Raw genomic sequence first — 16,358 nt, forward strand, 5'->3', positions numbered from 1 at the left:
TAACACTTTCAATCACTTCTCAAGGTATTGATTGATATAAGTTTAAACGAATTATAATTGTTATTGATGACGGTTAACTTATTCAAGTAGGTACCTAATAGGCTCGTATTTTTTTATTGTAAGAGAAGTAAATTATTATTTATATGAACAGTACGAGTATTTAGTAATTGTTAAAAGGATAAAGCTTTCACACATTCTTGCCGATGTGTAGCTGAATACCCTTATCAGAGGTTGATACTGTCTTGTTTATAATTGACATGTTTATTTCGGAAAGGGTCGTCCTTTTCTTTGGTCTATAAAAGATTTTACGGAAATAATCAGGCGGAGTTAGTGGTACACAAGTATCCATTATATATTTGTTCGTAATTTGTAGTATCCTCGTTCGTCCTGGTTGTCGAATTGTTGTGTTGGTTCTATCACGGAAAGTAAAATTAGTATGCATTAAGTTTTTAACTACTTATAGCAAAGATTCCTTCAAAGTCTAAGGAAAAATCTAGCTCTGGGTTTGACAGCTAAAAAAGATGGCGCTCTACCGCGCCATATATGTAGTGTAAAGTGAACTGTGAAACGTCAACTTTGATACAACCCAAGTTGCCGCACATTGCCAGGAGCCGTTAAGCGCTAATGGATATTAGCGCTTAACGGCATCAACTATAACTGTAAAATTCTAAGCACAAGATAGTCTTATGTTTGACATACGTGTCTAATACAATCAATTAATCTTTGGTAGTCCTCATGAATTCGTTATTTATCCAGATTTGAAATATACTCGTTTTCTGGACTGGGGCTCGTTTGATTCTTGTTTCGGTTTTCACTTTCACGGAACGTAAAATTAGTACGTATGCATTAAGGGTTTAATAAAGCCACAATTTAGAGATAGGTATCACTCGAATCAAGAATTCATATAATACCTTAAATCTGACAATACACGGATATAGTTCAGGAACAAATTGAAACTAGGATTCTCTTTAATAGATATCACCCCATAATAACCTGAATTTTATAAGTTAGGTAATTTAGTTAGTAAGATGTGAAATTTTAATAATCAAAATCGATTTTACCACATGGTTCAGCGGCGACTAGCTTATTGGCTTCACACTGTCGACACCACAGCGTGAGCATGAGTTTAAATATCTCTTCCAGCTTGCTTCTCAAACTCCCCTTCGGATTCATTAATACTTCTGACACTATCAAAAAAGAATATCATCAATATTGTTTTCACTTTTATAAACTTTTCAATCTAAATTATATTTGAATTTCTACTTACAATATAGCCCCATTTTGTTAATTTTCCTAATTCACTCTTGAACTTCAATCTTGATGTTAACAAACGCACATGCGCTACAAATTACGTCATTTTCTTACAGTACATTGTCGTTCTGAATCAATACGTCCAAAATTATTCACGTTTAACGTACATCAGTCCGTAGTCGCGTGTCTCTAACAACTGAGGGCTGACGTCCGTAGTGTTTTGAGAATTAAATATAGTCCGCTTCAGTCCCGCCGGCCGGTTACGAGTGTTACAAATGAATCGGCTTTCGCTTTCAGTTACCGAATGATAGGTCAGGCCAAGGTACATCCAAGTTGTAAAACAAATGAGATAGCGTAATAGCCAGCAATTTAAACAAATTACATTGTATTTTTTTAAACATTCCTCAAGATACTATTAATTTAAAAGTTCGGAAAACATATGTCTACGTATTCTACATTGCAATCATCAAAGTTCATCTATATTGCTTCTAACATGGCATGGGTACACTCAGATCAGATATATCAAAGCAAAAGAGTTGCTCACAAACATTTTAACACGACTTGAATTTTTGCTTTAGTGTGTGTACCTATCTAGTTATTTCGTGTATAAGAATTAGTGAGTTCTGATATTTTAACGGACTATTTTAAACTCATAAAGTTAACCAAAATTGTCAAAGTTAATCTTCGTTAAGTTTGATTGCCGTTTAAAAAGGTATACCTATATCTACATAATTCAGTTTTATTACCGGCGACACGGAAATAATTAACCGATAACACGGAATTACACAACCGAGCGTAGATGATTTCCGTGCCAATAGTCGTGATAAACGAAAGAATTCAGCCAATCTCAAAATAATAGGTGACGCTATTTAAAACGAGTTAGTGCACTAGAAATAGGCGTGTACGTCACTTAGCCGAGTGGTTAACTCGGTGACGCAACGGCGGGTTATGTGCTCGTTAGTAGAGGAAACAGGAAATTGAAAAGTTTACGTAAAGATAACGGCTTAATTGAAAAAAAAAAATTACTTACATCGCACTATTATTACGACAGATGTCTCATAGTTTAAATCATCAGTAAAAAATCTAAAATTCATCAGCAGAGGTATTAAATTACCTACTAGGTACAGATTTAAAGGGTCGGTTGCACCACTGTTTGTCATCGTTAAAGAGTTCGCTAATTTTTATTGTATGGAAATTATTCATAGTAAAGCGCCGCGGCGCGGTTCGACGTTGATCAGTCTGTCAAGTGCGTATGGTGCAACTGGCATTAAGTAAATTTGTATCAAAATTATTAGACATATTAAGATAACTAAGCCAGAGCCTAATTAGTCGATCTGGTTGAATATGAAGAATACCTAAATGATGATTCGCTATGTATGTAGATATATATCAAAAAGAAAGAAAATAACTAGGTAGTTTGCACGTTACATTATGTCAGGTCAGGTTATGTTATTGTTATATTGTGACTTGGCAGATGCACGTATTTTTATGTCGTTGCACCTTGAGTCATACATAAGCTTTTTAACACTGCTAGCGATTATTTTTATTCCGGTCGGATTAGAACACATATTTTGTCTTCATACTTATTATTAGGGCCCATACTTATTATTATAAAAGCGCTGGTGGCCTAGCGGTAAGAGCGTGCGACTTGCAATCCGGAGGTCGCGGGTTCAAACCCCGGCTCGTACCAATGAGTTTTTCGAAACTTATGTACGAAATATCAGTTGATATTTACCAGTCGCTTTTCGGTGAAGGAAAACATCGTGAGGAAACCGGACTAATCCCAATAAGGCCTAGTTTACTCTCTGGGTTGGAAGATCAGATGGCAGTCGCTTTCGTAAAAACTTGCGCCTACGCTAATTCCTGGGATTAGTTGTCAAGCGGACCCCAGGCTCCCATGAGCCGTGGCAAATGCCGGGACAACGCAAGGAATATGATGATGATTTATTATTAGGGCCCGATTCGGATTTTGAACTAGATATCTATTAGAAATAACCAAGAATTGTCAGTGTCAAACAATAAAATGTGATGTCTAATAGATATCTAATATTTGACGTATCCTAAAGTTCGAATATGGCTGTTAGTATTTTATTGCATAAAGAGGGACCATTCCTCTTTATCGTCACTATGCCTGTCACGTTCTAACAAGTATGTATGTACGTGTGAAAGTAACGCTTGACACGCTGGATGCTTGACTGTTCTCTCTGTGTGACCACAATTTGATCAGAAGGCCTAGCTAAGATCACAATCGTTGATAGAAAACACCAATCGAAACTAAAGTAACGTAAGTATTGAAATAAAAGCTTTTATTTCAGGCAGGGAAATAGTTACAAACTTTTCGTAGCATCAGATCGGTCGTCCCGATACATTATTCTTTGCGTTTGGCGTTTGTCATTGTATGATTTGTCATCGCGGCTAGATTCCCTGTTTTGTCAGTTGACCAGTAGATGCGCCTCTTCCTCTTTTCAATGTTGCCATGATAGCTAAGAATTTTTTCACTTACCAAACGTGTTATCAGACTGCCGCCGATTGAGCTCGATACACGCCCTCCGATGGACCAGCCGATGCGTCAGGGCCACGTAACGCTTGTTGAACTCCGTTTCTGACTCCGTGGGGTCTTCGGAACTCATGTCGGTGTCTATTAGGTCTGTAATAATTGGAAACAGTCTTGTTTAATTAACATTATTTTCAACACAAATCTAATTTAGTTAGAGAGTTGTTCAGAGAGCTATTACAAATCTGGAGCAGCTGTCGGCAGGGTGTTCATCCTAACCTTGGAATTTTCTTCCGTGAACGCTCTGGCTGTGGAATGAGGTATGCCGAGGTTTTCTCTTGGTACAAACCTGGCGGTATCCTCGTCCAACTGTCGTCACATTCAGATAGCAATATCCAGTTGCCGCACCACCATGGAGCTGCGTAGACGCCTCTCTCATTGCGACTCCCGTCCGCTCCCTCCGAACTTACAGAACACTCTTCGTGTTCTGTAGAAAAGGAAAATTAACAGGAGTTATGTCAGGGGGGTGTCACTCCGCAGTTTAGGTACATTTGGCCGGCGCGCCCATAAGTAAGTAATTCTGATTCTCACGGAAGTAAGTTTCGAAACTTACTTCCGTGAGAATCAGACATACTATCTCCGGATAAAAAATGTATGTTTACATAATCAACGTTTGTAATTCCTACATATTTATCTTAAAAATAATAAATCAGTGGGTATAGGTATAAAAACTGGTCAAGTGATAACCCCGTGCCGACACTCACAGCTCGGTCATAAAACTGCGGCGCGCAAAGGAGATTCACGGTTCGTGCGCGGTTATAAGTTTCAATTTTGCTTGCAGGCGGCGATATAGGTGTAATTTTATACCTAAATCTGACTTCTGTGAAGGAGTGAATTTTCTGTACGGTAGTACTATTAGTTATTATGTGGTTATGTCAACGTCTGTGTATTTTAATCAATGATAAGACTAAAAGAACAAAAAAACATGCGCCTATTGGAATAACAATAGCAAAATCTTTTCATAAGGTCATAAAGGGTTTTATACCTAAACCGGATTTAAATGTAGAAATAGCTTTTACACGAAAATAATTATTGTACCTAAAGCACGATTTCTCATTAGAAAACCATAACAAATTCTATAGCAATACCTATTTACAACAAGAACTCGTTAATACTCAGTAAGTACATATTCAATAGACGGATTGATAGATATAAAATCAGTATATTTGGTTGTCCCGGCAACGAATGCGGTTAAGTGACAGATTTGCTAATCAATTTTTGTTATCAACCGGAAATTTGATTTACCGTCAGGATCGACACTTCCGCTGGAGCCAGCAAGTTTATCCAAACTATTTCCAGCAGATCTCGCGATACGTGTGTCCTGGGGTTTTTCACTGGCTGCATACTCTTCTTTACCCCTTTCTTCAGACTACAAAAGTTTGGAAATGTGAAAAATAGTGTAGCACCACCACAAACACCCTACAAACTAAATCTGGTATAAAATACCTGACTAGTAGACGTTAGGTACATAGTTGGCGAATATTACATTGAGCAGTTTTAGCAGCTGAAATATATGGTTCTCTTCCGGGCCATATATTTCAGCGTAAATTAATAAGCTTGACAATAGGTACTGCACACGACTTGGACGTTTTATGTGAGTATGTATTTAAAGCTCTCGCTTCAGCAGCGGCAACATGAACCTCTACGATAATACTTGTAAATACGTACTTACTCAGGAACATAGTAAAAAAATTAAAACTTAGAAAAAAACTACACCCGCTAAAACCACATCACCAACCACCATACACAGCCATATATAGAAATCATTAAAAAAACATTACCTTTGCTCTAACATCTTGTCTATGCCTATGTTGCCGTGATTTGTCTTCAGATCGATATCTCTTTTCTAGCTTTTTATATAATCTAGCACCATTTCCTTTTTTTGAAGACATACAGTTTGGGGAGTCGGCAAAACCAGCAGGCGCGGGGACTATGTCTGGTGTCGCATCTGCGTATGATTCCTGTAATATATGAATGCTTACTATTTTCGGTGTACCTACTACATAATACTGGTTTAAAATCATGTTAGTACCAAAAGGAATATATATCACATCCTGTAATAATAACTTAATAGATTTTTTTTTTCAAATTAACTACTTACATATGGCACGTATTTAACCGGTCAACTAATTAATCGAATTTGGGTAGTTTAAAAAAATAGAAATGGCTACTAAAATTAATAGTTTGGCAACAAAAACGGAGCCTTAAAATATATCAATATGAGTTGTATTTTAATGCCGTTAAAGCTTTTGATTATTTTTATGCAGGTACCTACCAAGTATTTATTTGGCAACTGAATTAATACATTGGAGACCATTTATGAAGCACATTATAAAAAGAAAACGGCTATCTATTAATTAAAAAATGAAGTTCTTTTAAAATATTTTGTTTGGTCATTACACGGTCACCCTAACACGCGCCTCCTCGCTTCGCTCGTCGTCGCACCTATCTGTTGACTCTGGCAGAACACAGTGGTAACTATTGAAATTAGTAATTAAAAATTTAAAGATCTAATGGTTTAATGGCCTTTAGGCGTTTCATGATTATAAATTTCGACTATAAGTATACTGACCATTGCGTATTAGTAAATTAATTTGAGATGTTTTCAGAATCAGAATCAGAATCAGAAAAAAGTGACCAATATTCATTAAATTTAACTGCTTTGGTGTTAAAATACTACCTAGCTGAAACGATATGCTCAGTTATGATTAGTTGATAACTTAGGTGTGAACAACTAGATGACAACTAAATTTTATGATCGCTTTACAATATCAGTTGCCAATTTATTATTTTAGATGCCAACCTATCACTTTAAGTTCCCTATAATTTTTTAGGTGGCTTGATTTTGCTGCCAGTTTCATTAATAATATGAATATTTATATGATGCTTATATTTGAGGCTAAAATATTTTTTTTGGCGCTAAAATATTAATGCACAGCCAAATTATATTATTATATGCCCAATGAAAGTTCCTGTTTAATATTTTAGTTGCCCGGTTAATAATAAGCCCTTACATATTAGCATCCATCACCCATGCAATTATGAACTCTAAATTTTTACGCGACAAATAGAGGTAAGTTTAAACATACGTTACGAAGGGGTTATTATATAATCTACCGCTTAAAATCTTACTAAATAGTATAGTCAGCATCAAATGACTACTTTTTTCATCATTAAAATATCCATATTCTGATATATTTGGACACTTTGGACGTCACTATCTACCTGATGCTGACTGTATGGGACTCTTCCTTCAAACAAGCCAAAGACCATTTTTTCTGAAGTAACTCACGTCTGTATGCGAAGTCCTTGAAGCCAAACTGTCATGCTCATGGGCCGCAGTCACAATGTGAACCTCCTTCCCGCAGTGTAAACAATGCGCTTTGGCCTCCCCATCGGCACCAGCGAAACTGTGCTCCGTTTGCTCTGAATAAAACACAGAGTCTGACCCAGGAGACACCGAGCGCAGGGATTCTGCAGATGCTGCTTTAGCGAATTTCCCTTCTAAAGAAAACCTTATTGAATCGCGGAGTTGTTTTGAATTTTGAAAGTAAGGTTCAAGGGGTAAATACGGGCTTGGTTTCATAAAGGTTTTACCGCGCTTAGTACGACACGGTTGATTCGTTTGGTGGCGTTATTATTACCTATGTACTATTTTTACTATCCTTTGCGGTTATCAACACCACGCTGAACGTCTGTGTCGTACTAAAAAGCCCTTAGGAAAAATAATACTGTGCCAATTCATATTAGATAAAAGTTTCGAGGGAACAAATTGTCATCATTGTCATGGAGTTAAGCAACGCAAACTTTACCTTTGTCCTGCTTGCGATGATGCCGCGGTGATGACGTCGGACTTTTGACGTAGCGTAATGGAGTCAATCTAGACCCAGCACTGGTAAGAACCTTAGTCGTTTCAATGTCTTCTGCTTCTAATGAACTGAGACCAGTGGCAATAGGAATGGACTGTTTTCTTCTAGGTAGGCTTCCAGGAAGCGATATACTTTCATTAGAAGCACTTTTTCTTCTTGGACGGCAACTATAAAAAATGTAAAAAAAACTGTTAATAGATGTTATGTTGTATGTTGTATTAAAAATGAGAAAAGCAAACCCGACCACAGTTTTCCTAAAGTTATGCATTAAGTATCATGATAAACTAACAATTACCTGTAACTTGTATGAGCGTTTGCTGACGTTGGAGAGCTAACTAAATTTGTTTTTTGAGTTGTTTTCCTTCTTGGACTATCCCGTAAACGTCTATGTTTTCTCGGAGAAATATTCCCGTTACTTGGCCCTGAAATATGATTGATAGAGAGGAAACCAGTATATATTAGTCTTAAATTAATTGAAAATATATCCCCATATTACGTACATACCATCTTTTCGATATTGTTCACTAGAGTCATCTGAGGTAGGGATATTTAAATGTAATTTCATATTTGGTCCCACACTATCCCTCCTGTCGTAAATTTGTGGTCTATGATTTCCATCCGCCGGCTTACTCTGAGTAGGACTCTTGGCTTTTAGCTTTGTCCTTTTCACGTACCGCTCTCTTTCCAATCGTTTGGGTTCAGACTCTTTATCTTTTTTCATCTTTTCTTTGATTGCTTTTTCGACATCTACTGCTTCTCTAGGTGACGATTGTATGCTTTTTGTTTTATCTGCAAAATGAGTTTTCTTTTTTCTAACTTCTGTTGGTTTCTCTTCTGGAGATTTTAAATTCGCCCCTTTTAATGCACTTCGTTCAGACCGCTGGCTTATACTATCAGGGTCTGTCGGCTTCTTGCCCCAATCATCCTGAGACGTTGAAACTGAATCATCATAAGATTTAGAGAACTCCAAAGTAAAAGCCTTCTTTTTCCTCCGTTTTTCTTCCAGTAACCAAGTTTTTTGTCTTTGCGAGGATCTATATTTTTGAGAATGTTTATACGCTGAAAACGAAAATAAAAAAACAAATATGTAGGTACTTAAGTAAAATTATATCAATGCACAGGTATATATTTCTCACTATATTGTACAATCATACTTAGTCCCCCGTCATCATCATCATCAACAGGGCTTTCGTAATAGCCAGATGATGAATAGTGCGCACTTCTTTCGTCATCAGACAGCGATCCCTGAAACATAAACCAGGGCGTTATATTCAAAACATTCATAATAAATAACACTTACTAGATCAAGCAATTAACCTACCGCCCAAATGATGTACCTTTAGGTACTTACCATCATTTTAGGTGCTCGTTGAACATTACTCATAGGACTTATTACTTTTTCCTCTTTTGTTTTATGTGGAGGCTCTATTTTATCTGGCAGCCTTTTTGTTTTATTTGTTGTTGTTTTGTCTCCCACATCTTCGGTCATGTTAGGATTTGAACCACCTAAACTATAACTTCCACTAGAACTACTTTTACCGCTAACTGCGTCACGTGTCGTACTCTAAAATAATAACATAGTGTATGTCAGCTTGATTTTAGGTAAATACATTATATTTCAAATTTTGTTTATTTTAATAACTTACAGGTTTAGGGACTTCGTCACTAGATTTATGTTTATCAGTCTTATCTCTCCTAATAAGTTCAGTTCTTGGAGTTATATCTGCTTTAACCTCAATTTTTTCTACCGTCCTCTTTGGCAATCTTTCAGGTAACGGTAAAGGAGGGGAGGTTAGATTAGGTACTATGAAATCATCATTGATTTCTAAAGGTGGAGAAAAACTTGGCACAACTAAGTCTTCTGTGGCGTTATCGTTACGAGTGGTTGAATATAAACTGGACGCACTTTCAAAAGATGAACCTTCCTGAGTCTTGTTATTTTCAGGATCTAAAACATAAGTTTCTTTAAATATTGACTTTCAAAAGTGATTAAAAACCTCACGAAAGTTGTTAGTTTTATTTTATGAGTACTTACATTGATTTTGGTTTTTACTAGTACTTTTCTTAGAACTATCAGAATTAGCAGTAACATAGTCTTCAGTAGTTGTGGTGCTTTCAGAAACATCAGTAGTATTAGTTTTTCCAGAGTCAGTTCTTGCTAAATTAGTTTCACTACTACCGGCTTTTGAAAGCGTCGCTGTTTCTGACGGCGCCTCTGTTATTAATGGTGGTACATTTGGTTTGTGTTCTGTTGGTTTAGCTTTAGTCTGTAAATCTCTTCTCCTTGACGGGCTCAGTGCTCTTTCTCTCTTCTTATTAATAAAACTTGGAGTTCTTTTAAATGGAACATCCGCTAAGTCTAAACTAGGATGAGTGATTGCAATAGCCGGCGTATGATTAGCTTTTGAAGGTGCGATTGATGAAATAGTCTTTGATATCAAAGGTTGTTTTGTTATTGGTAATGTGACATTAGGAACTACGGCTGGCGGTGAAAGTGAAATTCTGGCTTGGGAACTTGAACTGGACGTATCTAATTTATTTCTTGGTGATGTTGGAGATTGGCTCTGAAAATTGGTTTAAATAAATTATCATTTTATTAATAAAAATAGTTCACTGCACAAATATATTATTTTGTTATTAACTTTACCTGCGACGCATCAAACTCTTCGTCTAATACATCGGTATCTAATGATGACCTTTGCTGGTGTTGTAACAGTAATAACTGTTTTCTTCTAGATGTAGGAGTTAGTAACGCTAAAGCCCCTGGTGATGCTGCTAATGAGCTTAGGTCCGAGGAACTGTAATAATATAAAGGTTGAGAAGTATTCATGTAGGTACCTATCGTATTAATGGGTGTCATTTATGGAGAACAAACCATTACGCGACCTACCTTATAACAGTTCCATTTTCGGTTCCCGAATCAACTTGTAAAACAGTTGTTTGAGACTCATTCCACATGCCGTCAGAATGATCCCTTAAACAAAGAATATTTTAGTGGTTGCACGATTAATGAATGAAAGCAGTATTTTAGTTCACTTGAGTTCTAGTTTACCTGCTGGGATCAACAGTCAACGACTCATTTGATGCACATGGCGATATCTTGTCCAAAGGAGTGAGAGTGGTAGCAGTTTTAGAAACAACTGATCTTTTTGTTTTATGGTCGATGTCAACATTGAGGCTCACCGGCTCTGGAGAACCCGGACTTGATTTAGCGGTGCTGAAATTTTTAATAGTAAAGTTGCCAACCATTTGATTTGGTGATTAAGGATGTCAACTCAGCATACAACATTGAATATACTTGGATACTCAGTTTACTTTGAAAATATTTAATGATTATACTATACTGATCTTTCACTTGTATACGTAGTTTTATCAATAGGGCTCTTGGAGGTCGGTATCATGAGAGGTAGGTTTGAGATATCAAAGGTTGCTCGTGAATATGAGTAATAAATCTTAAATTAAATCAAGGAGAAATATAAATAGGCATCAATCTACTGCCTCATTGCTAGCATGTGTGCATACCTGGTTGCAGTAATTTCATCCTTTTTTACATCAACAGTTTCAATTTGCTCTTCAAAACTTACGCTTCGAATTCTAAAAGAATCATGCTTGTAACTAATGTATTTTTCATGAAAATCTTCGTATGGTGCATTTCCGTCCGAAGAACTATGAAGAAAATAAAATGCATTCGTATGAATGAAAGCACAACATACCGACTTCAAACAAAATATCTATAAGAACTAGCAGAAGTTGAAGAAATTGCAATGTATGGATTTTAGTAATTTTATTAGCAAAGCAATATTTGTTACAGTGTAGGTCTAAGGATACTGTTATGTGCATGGAAAGTGTCTAAGTGCTTTAGCTCTAAAGGCCTATCTATCAACAAGACTTTAGCATTTTTTTTATATTTACCTGAAAGATCCGTCTGGTTCAAATCCGAAGATACCTTCATCTTTTATTGGCGTTTGAACATAATTTTCACCAATATATTGCAGGTAAAGCGCCTCTCGTTCACGGTCTTCTCGAGTCATATTTTCCTGACTGGTAGACATAATAAGAGGTGCATCCTTGACACCATCTCCATTGGTGTATATTTCAGTTTTACGTCTGAACAAAAAATAGTAATTATAACTTCATATAAAATGTTATTGTTTGCTAAGCTTTATTAATTTAACCGTACGATACTTACACATCTAATAAAATTTCACCCTCAGATAGAGTTTTCTGGAGAAGACGTCTATTTCTACGAAGAGTTGTAAATGGTATTGCTTCATCATCTGGCCTCGGTTCAAAATCTATAATTATTTCTTTTTCATTTTTCTCACTATCATCAGTCGTCGTAACGGACGTTTCGGTAGAAGGTTCAGATTGGAATGTAGAAGTTTTTGAAAACGGATGAGAGCTTGTTTTTTGAGAAGTATCGCTTGTGCTTTTAGATAAAATTGATCTTAATGATCTCTCTCCTATAGCTTGCTTAGCAATTTCTTGCTGAAGGTATTCTAAGTTTCTTCTATTTAGCGCCATACTTTTCTCTATAGTTTCTATGTCATCGTCTATCGTGTCGTCCCTATCACTTTCATGGATGAATTGGAAATTTTGCTGAAAATATTCTTGAGCTTGCCGTTGCAGGGCGCTTAGTTCGGAAGATTTGTCTATTTGTGACGATGCAACTGATTTCATGGGAGAAGAAGTGGTGTCTTCAGAATCGCCCCTTTGTATGTGTGGTGATGGTGGAATCATTGAAGTGGGTGATCGAGGTGATCTTGGTGGTTCCTCTGACTGCGTTCGATGAAGTTTTTCATGATCAATGCCAATGAAACTAAAATAGAACAAATATTTTTTAAATAACTCTTTGATGGAGTTTTAATGAATTATCGGTTAAGTCAAGTATTACCTCTCCACAGACGCTGTGATATCATTTTGAGCATCTCCAGCCAAACGGTCCCCACCAACTTCAGAAAACGATTTCGTTAACCTCCGAGGACCAACAGTGATTCCATTCGTTTGTACTCCTGCAGCTACCATCTTAACCTAAAATCAAGCAGTGGTTTAAATCACATATTTTTCTTAAATATTATCTACTATTTTATTGTAAATGCCATTTTGTTTACCCTTTTAATGGTCCTAGGACTAAGCGACAAGTAATTCGGTGGCAGTGGTTTTCTTCCCAAACACACTTCAGTCTGCGTCGCTTGTGTCCTCATGACCCCTTTCTTTATTGAATCTAAAGAATATAAACAAAATTACCATCAATTCATTGATTATTACCTACATAATAATCTTAACTAAAACGATACAGGTGTAACCTCATATGTAATTGTAATAATGGTCTTTACGCTGTGGTGCATTTTCGAATGTAAAAAATGTTTATGTTATTTTTTCGCATTACATCTTACTTAAGTACCTATCTAAGTCTAACCTTATGAAGGGAATGATTAAAATAAGAAGCAACCGGAAGTGCATCAAATATACCCAATCTTCACTGGGTAAGGCCGAGTACAAGGTCGTATTTAAGCAAAATATTATTTGCATCTTCATTTTCTTTTCTTTGCGATAAAGATGCAATTGATAAAATATGAACAAGTGAGGTGTTCTACCAGCGAAACACCTAGAATTCAGAAAGTGCCAGAAGCTGTCAATTAAATTGTCAGCATGCACAAATTCCACTAAAACCCTTACTTGTCCTATAAACTTTACCAAGCACGACGACTTTCGGCTGTTCTGTCTGCGTTTGTATGGGCACTGTGGGCGCGTGTTGCTGCATCGGCGTGATTGGAGTGTAGTGCATCGGCGCCGGCGGTTGCGTGACATATTGTGGGTACGGCGTGAACGGTTGGAACATGATTGGCAGTGTGGAGTACGGCTTTGGTTCAGGCTGAAAAATAATGATAGTAATTTGAAAATGTTGCTAACAAAAGTACTTTAGTTACGTTGGTTCTCATTTGAGGATGATTTTTATTTGCATGATGGCGATACATAATCGTGACTTGCTTCAAAATAGTTCAGCGCAGTTCAAAGTAACGTTGTTAACATTTATAATGAATACAATTGTAACAGGCTTTGACAGTGATCCTAGCCTCTGAACAATAACAGCATGTAACAGAGGTAAACGCTAGGAAAGAGCTGTTAGGAGCTGTTTACAACCTGGCTGGCTGGCCCTTTTAACTCTTAAGCAACTCATTAGTGACTCATATGGAGGCCTACTGCTTTGATGTTACATTTATAAATTCCAAGTGGAGTCTAGCAAACTTTCCGAGATACGAATTCGGGATCAAGGGTAGAACTCGTAGCGTTAAGCTGTTTACCTACTATATAATCAGGACGGCAGAGGAATATGGGGACGTATGGCGAAGCGTTTTTAAATGGTCTCCCACTTTTGTCCTAGTTTTTGAAGACATGGCAGGCTTACCTTAATAATGCGTCCGTCGATAAGCCGCTCGCAGTCTCTTCTAAACCTATTGCTGCTGACAGCGGCCGGCATGACGGAGTCGTCGAATGTGGTCAGCGTGTGCGAGCGAGCGAACGATACGTGCTTAGCCCTGGAAATGTACGTTTGTTTTTACTTGTGTTTCCAAGCCTAGTGCTTAGGAAAACCCTTCGCCGAAGAATACGGTACTCAGCTTGCGGGTTACGAAGGGATACAACGGGAGTGAACGCTCAGCAAATTCTTTTGATTGCTTACGTTTGGTTTAGCAAATTCTCTATTTAAACTACTTCTGAATGTAATCGGCCGTATTTTTATGTGGGGTAAATTACGGACTATCATGGTATAAGTGAGATGGAAAATTTCTGATCTGCAAGATTAAGATCTGGAAGGGGTTAAAACGTAGTAATTATTTTCAATGACATTGTTTTATTATTATTTTGTTTTAATGATTGCATGTCATAAATTAGTGATTTAGTACCTTAATGTACAATTTTGTAAATATTTTGCATGTTGATGTAGTGTCGACTGAATACTGTGTCTAACTATTTTAGTATAAGATCTGATTGTTACGTATTCAAGCAAATAAATATGTTCTATTCTATTCTATTCTAATTTATAACAAACTCTGCGACCGCTGCTAGTAGGTACTTACAAAAAACTATGCACGATTTACCTCAGTTTTATCAAGAACTTATTTTAATTATGAAGAATCAAAATGACCATCTTCATTCAAGAAATTTATTATTGTCGTTATATTTTTTATCCTTAGTTCGTTTAACATTTAACTAACCACTTAGGTATACATATTAGGTATACCCTGCTTAATAGTCTTATTCGCAAAACATCATATTAATTGTCTAAATAGCTCGATATTTTAGCGCCGTGATTCTTGCTGAACCACATAAGGTGTGTGTATGTGTTTGTGCAACGTGCAACTTGTTGTTGTTGTATACCTTCGATAGAAAATTCATTATATGCCGGCGGTATGGTAACGATAATGCCTATCGGTCACCATGCGCACGTGAGCTTTGGCTTCAACCAGTATAAATATGATCTCCTATTACGTGAAGACGTTCCGAACTTGAAGGTCACATCTGAACTGGGAGGTAGGTATACTTAAGGTGAACGCTCACTTGCGATACAATATGGGGATATTACCTGTGAGGGGGTATTGTGAGAGGTGGCGGCGGAGGCGGTGGGGGTATCGGAGTGTGGGCGGGACAGCTGAAATTAAAAACAAACATCTTTGTAATTTTACAGGAGAAGTTTCCTTTCTTCGAACGTAATCGAATTCACTGAAACGTTTCATGAAGTAGCTGGGTTGCAAGCAGTCAACTTTATTTATGTGTATACATTCTACGACTTTTCTCTTTCCGCACAGACTCTAAATATAAACTGTGAATAAACGTCTGTTCTTGTGTGTTAATACTTGTGATTTTATTTTTAAAAAATCAGGTGTAAACAGCATTTATTCACAGTTTATATTTAGAGTCTGTGCGGAAAGAGAAGAGTCGTAGAATGTATTGGGTCCCATACATTTCACGATTTCTCTTTCCGCACAGACTCTATCATAATCGTTCAGTTCTAAACGCAATATTCCACAACAAGACTTTTCAATAAACGAAATTCAATCCTCTAATTCATCACTTCACCAGTTCTCCAAACCCTTGTTTATTTTTTTATGAAAACTTGCTGTAGATAATTGCTTTTAGCTCTTGCGTAAAATTGTGCATTAACTCAGCAAAGTGCAGAGTTCTGAAATAGTCGCAATATAACAAGAGCGATCAAAAAAATCCCAATATATTCATCGGAGAAAATCTCAACCTTATGATTTTAGCTGTCTTATCTTTAAAGAGCTTAACAGAGATGTTAGAAAGACAAGGATTACCCAAATGTATATTTAAATGGAAAAAGGTTAAAAGGGTTCTATTGTTCTTAGCTCGGGAAAATATTACGAATTGAAGCCTAATTGGACCACTTTTTGAATACGTTTGTTATTCTTTTGTGTAGGTAGGCAATTTATTTTTTGGCTAGAAGTGCTAGAACACAAAAAATAAAGTAAACATCAATAAATTGTGCCTGAATTTGTTTTTTATCGTTTGTTTAACATGATGAGTCGTGACCTTTAGTTGGGGATGTGTCTGCCATGAGCACAGACAACCCAACCTCTAGACATAGCATAGTCACGCTACCCCCTCTGCCACACATACGGTAGCGTTACTCCATCTTCGAGACAATCCCGTGCCGTGATTGGTCC

General features: G+C 36.8%; 1 protein-coding gene across 3 annotated transcripts in view; it reads right to left on the reverse strand.

Moving 5' to 3' along the window:
- Positions 1-16,358, reverse strand: part of LOC134654115 (serine-rich adhesin for platelets) — a 381,264-nt gene that overhangs the window by 14,061 nt on the left and 350,845 nt on the right. Inside the window, exons 8-30 of one of the 3 annotated variants that reach the window (XM_063509544.1) lie at positions 15,260-15,325; positions 14,084-14,213; positions 13,372-13,549; positions 12,786-12,898; positions 12,569-12,705; positions 11,864-12,493; positions 11,587-11,781; positions 11,197-11,340; positions 10,727-10,891; positions 10,565-10,648; positions 10,322-10,472; positions 9,710-10,238; positions 9,321-9,622; positions 9,026-9,238; positions 8,829-8,919; positions 8,179-8,733; positions 7,970-8,096; positions 7,618-7,841; positions 7,098-7,309; positions 5,587-5,766; positions 5,051-5,174; positions 4,095-4,232; positions 3,755-3,898 (exon numbers count right to left, since the gene is read on the reverse strand). In XM_063509544.1, the coding sequence (XP_063365614.1) occupies positions 3,755-3,898; positions 4,095-4,232; positions 5,051-5,174; positions 5,587-5,766; positions 7,098-7,309; positions 7,618-7,841; positions 7,970-8,096; positions 8,179-8,733; positions 8,829-8,919; positions 9,026-9,238; positions 9,321-9,622; positions 9,710-10,238; positions 10,322-10,472; positions 10,565-10,648; positions 10,727-10,891; positions 11,197-11,340; positions 11,587-11,781; positions 11,864-12,493; positions 12,569-12,705; positions 12,786-12,898; positions 13,372-13,549; positions 14,084-14,213; positions 15,260-15,325 (4,832 nt within the window). The remainder of the gene's footprint in view (positions 1-3,754; positions 3,899-4,094; positions 4,233-5,050; positions 5,175-5,586; positions 5,767-7,097; positions 7,310-7,617; positions 7,842-7,969; positions 8,097-8,178; positions 8,734-8,828; positions 8,920-9,025; positions 9,239-9,320; positions 9,623-9,709; positions 10,239-10,321; positions 10,473-10,564; positions 10,649-10,726; positions 10,892-11,196; positions 11,341-11,586; positions 11,782-11,863; positions 12,494-12,568; positions 12,706-12,785; positions 12,899-13,371; positions 13,550-14,083; positions 14,214-15,259; positions 15,326-16,358) is intronic. The other 2 variants (XM_063509542.1, XM_063509543.1) reach the window with 2 other exon arrangements.

Source organism: Cydia amplana, chromosome 14, assembly GCF_948474715.1.
Source record: "Cydia amplana chromosome 14, ilCydAmpl1.1, whole genome shotgun sequence".
Lineage (NCBI taxonomy): Eukaryota > Metazoa > Arthropoda > Insecta > Lepidoptera > Tortricidae > Cydia > Cydia amplana.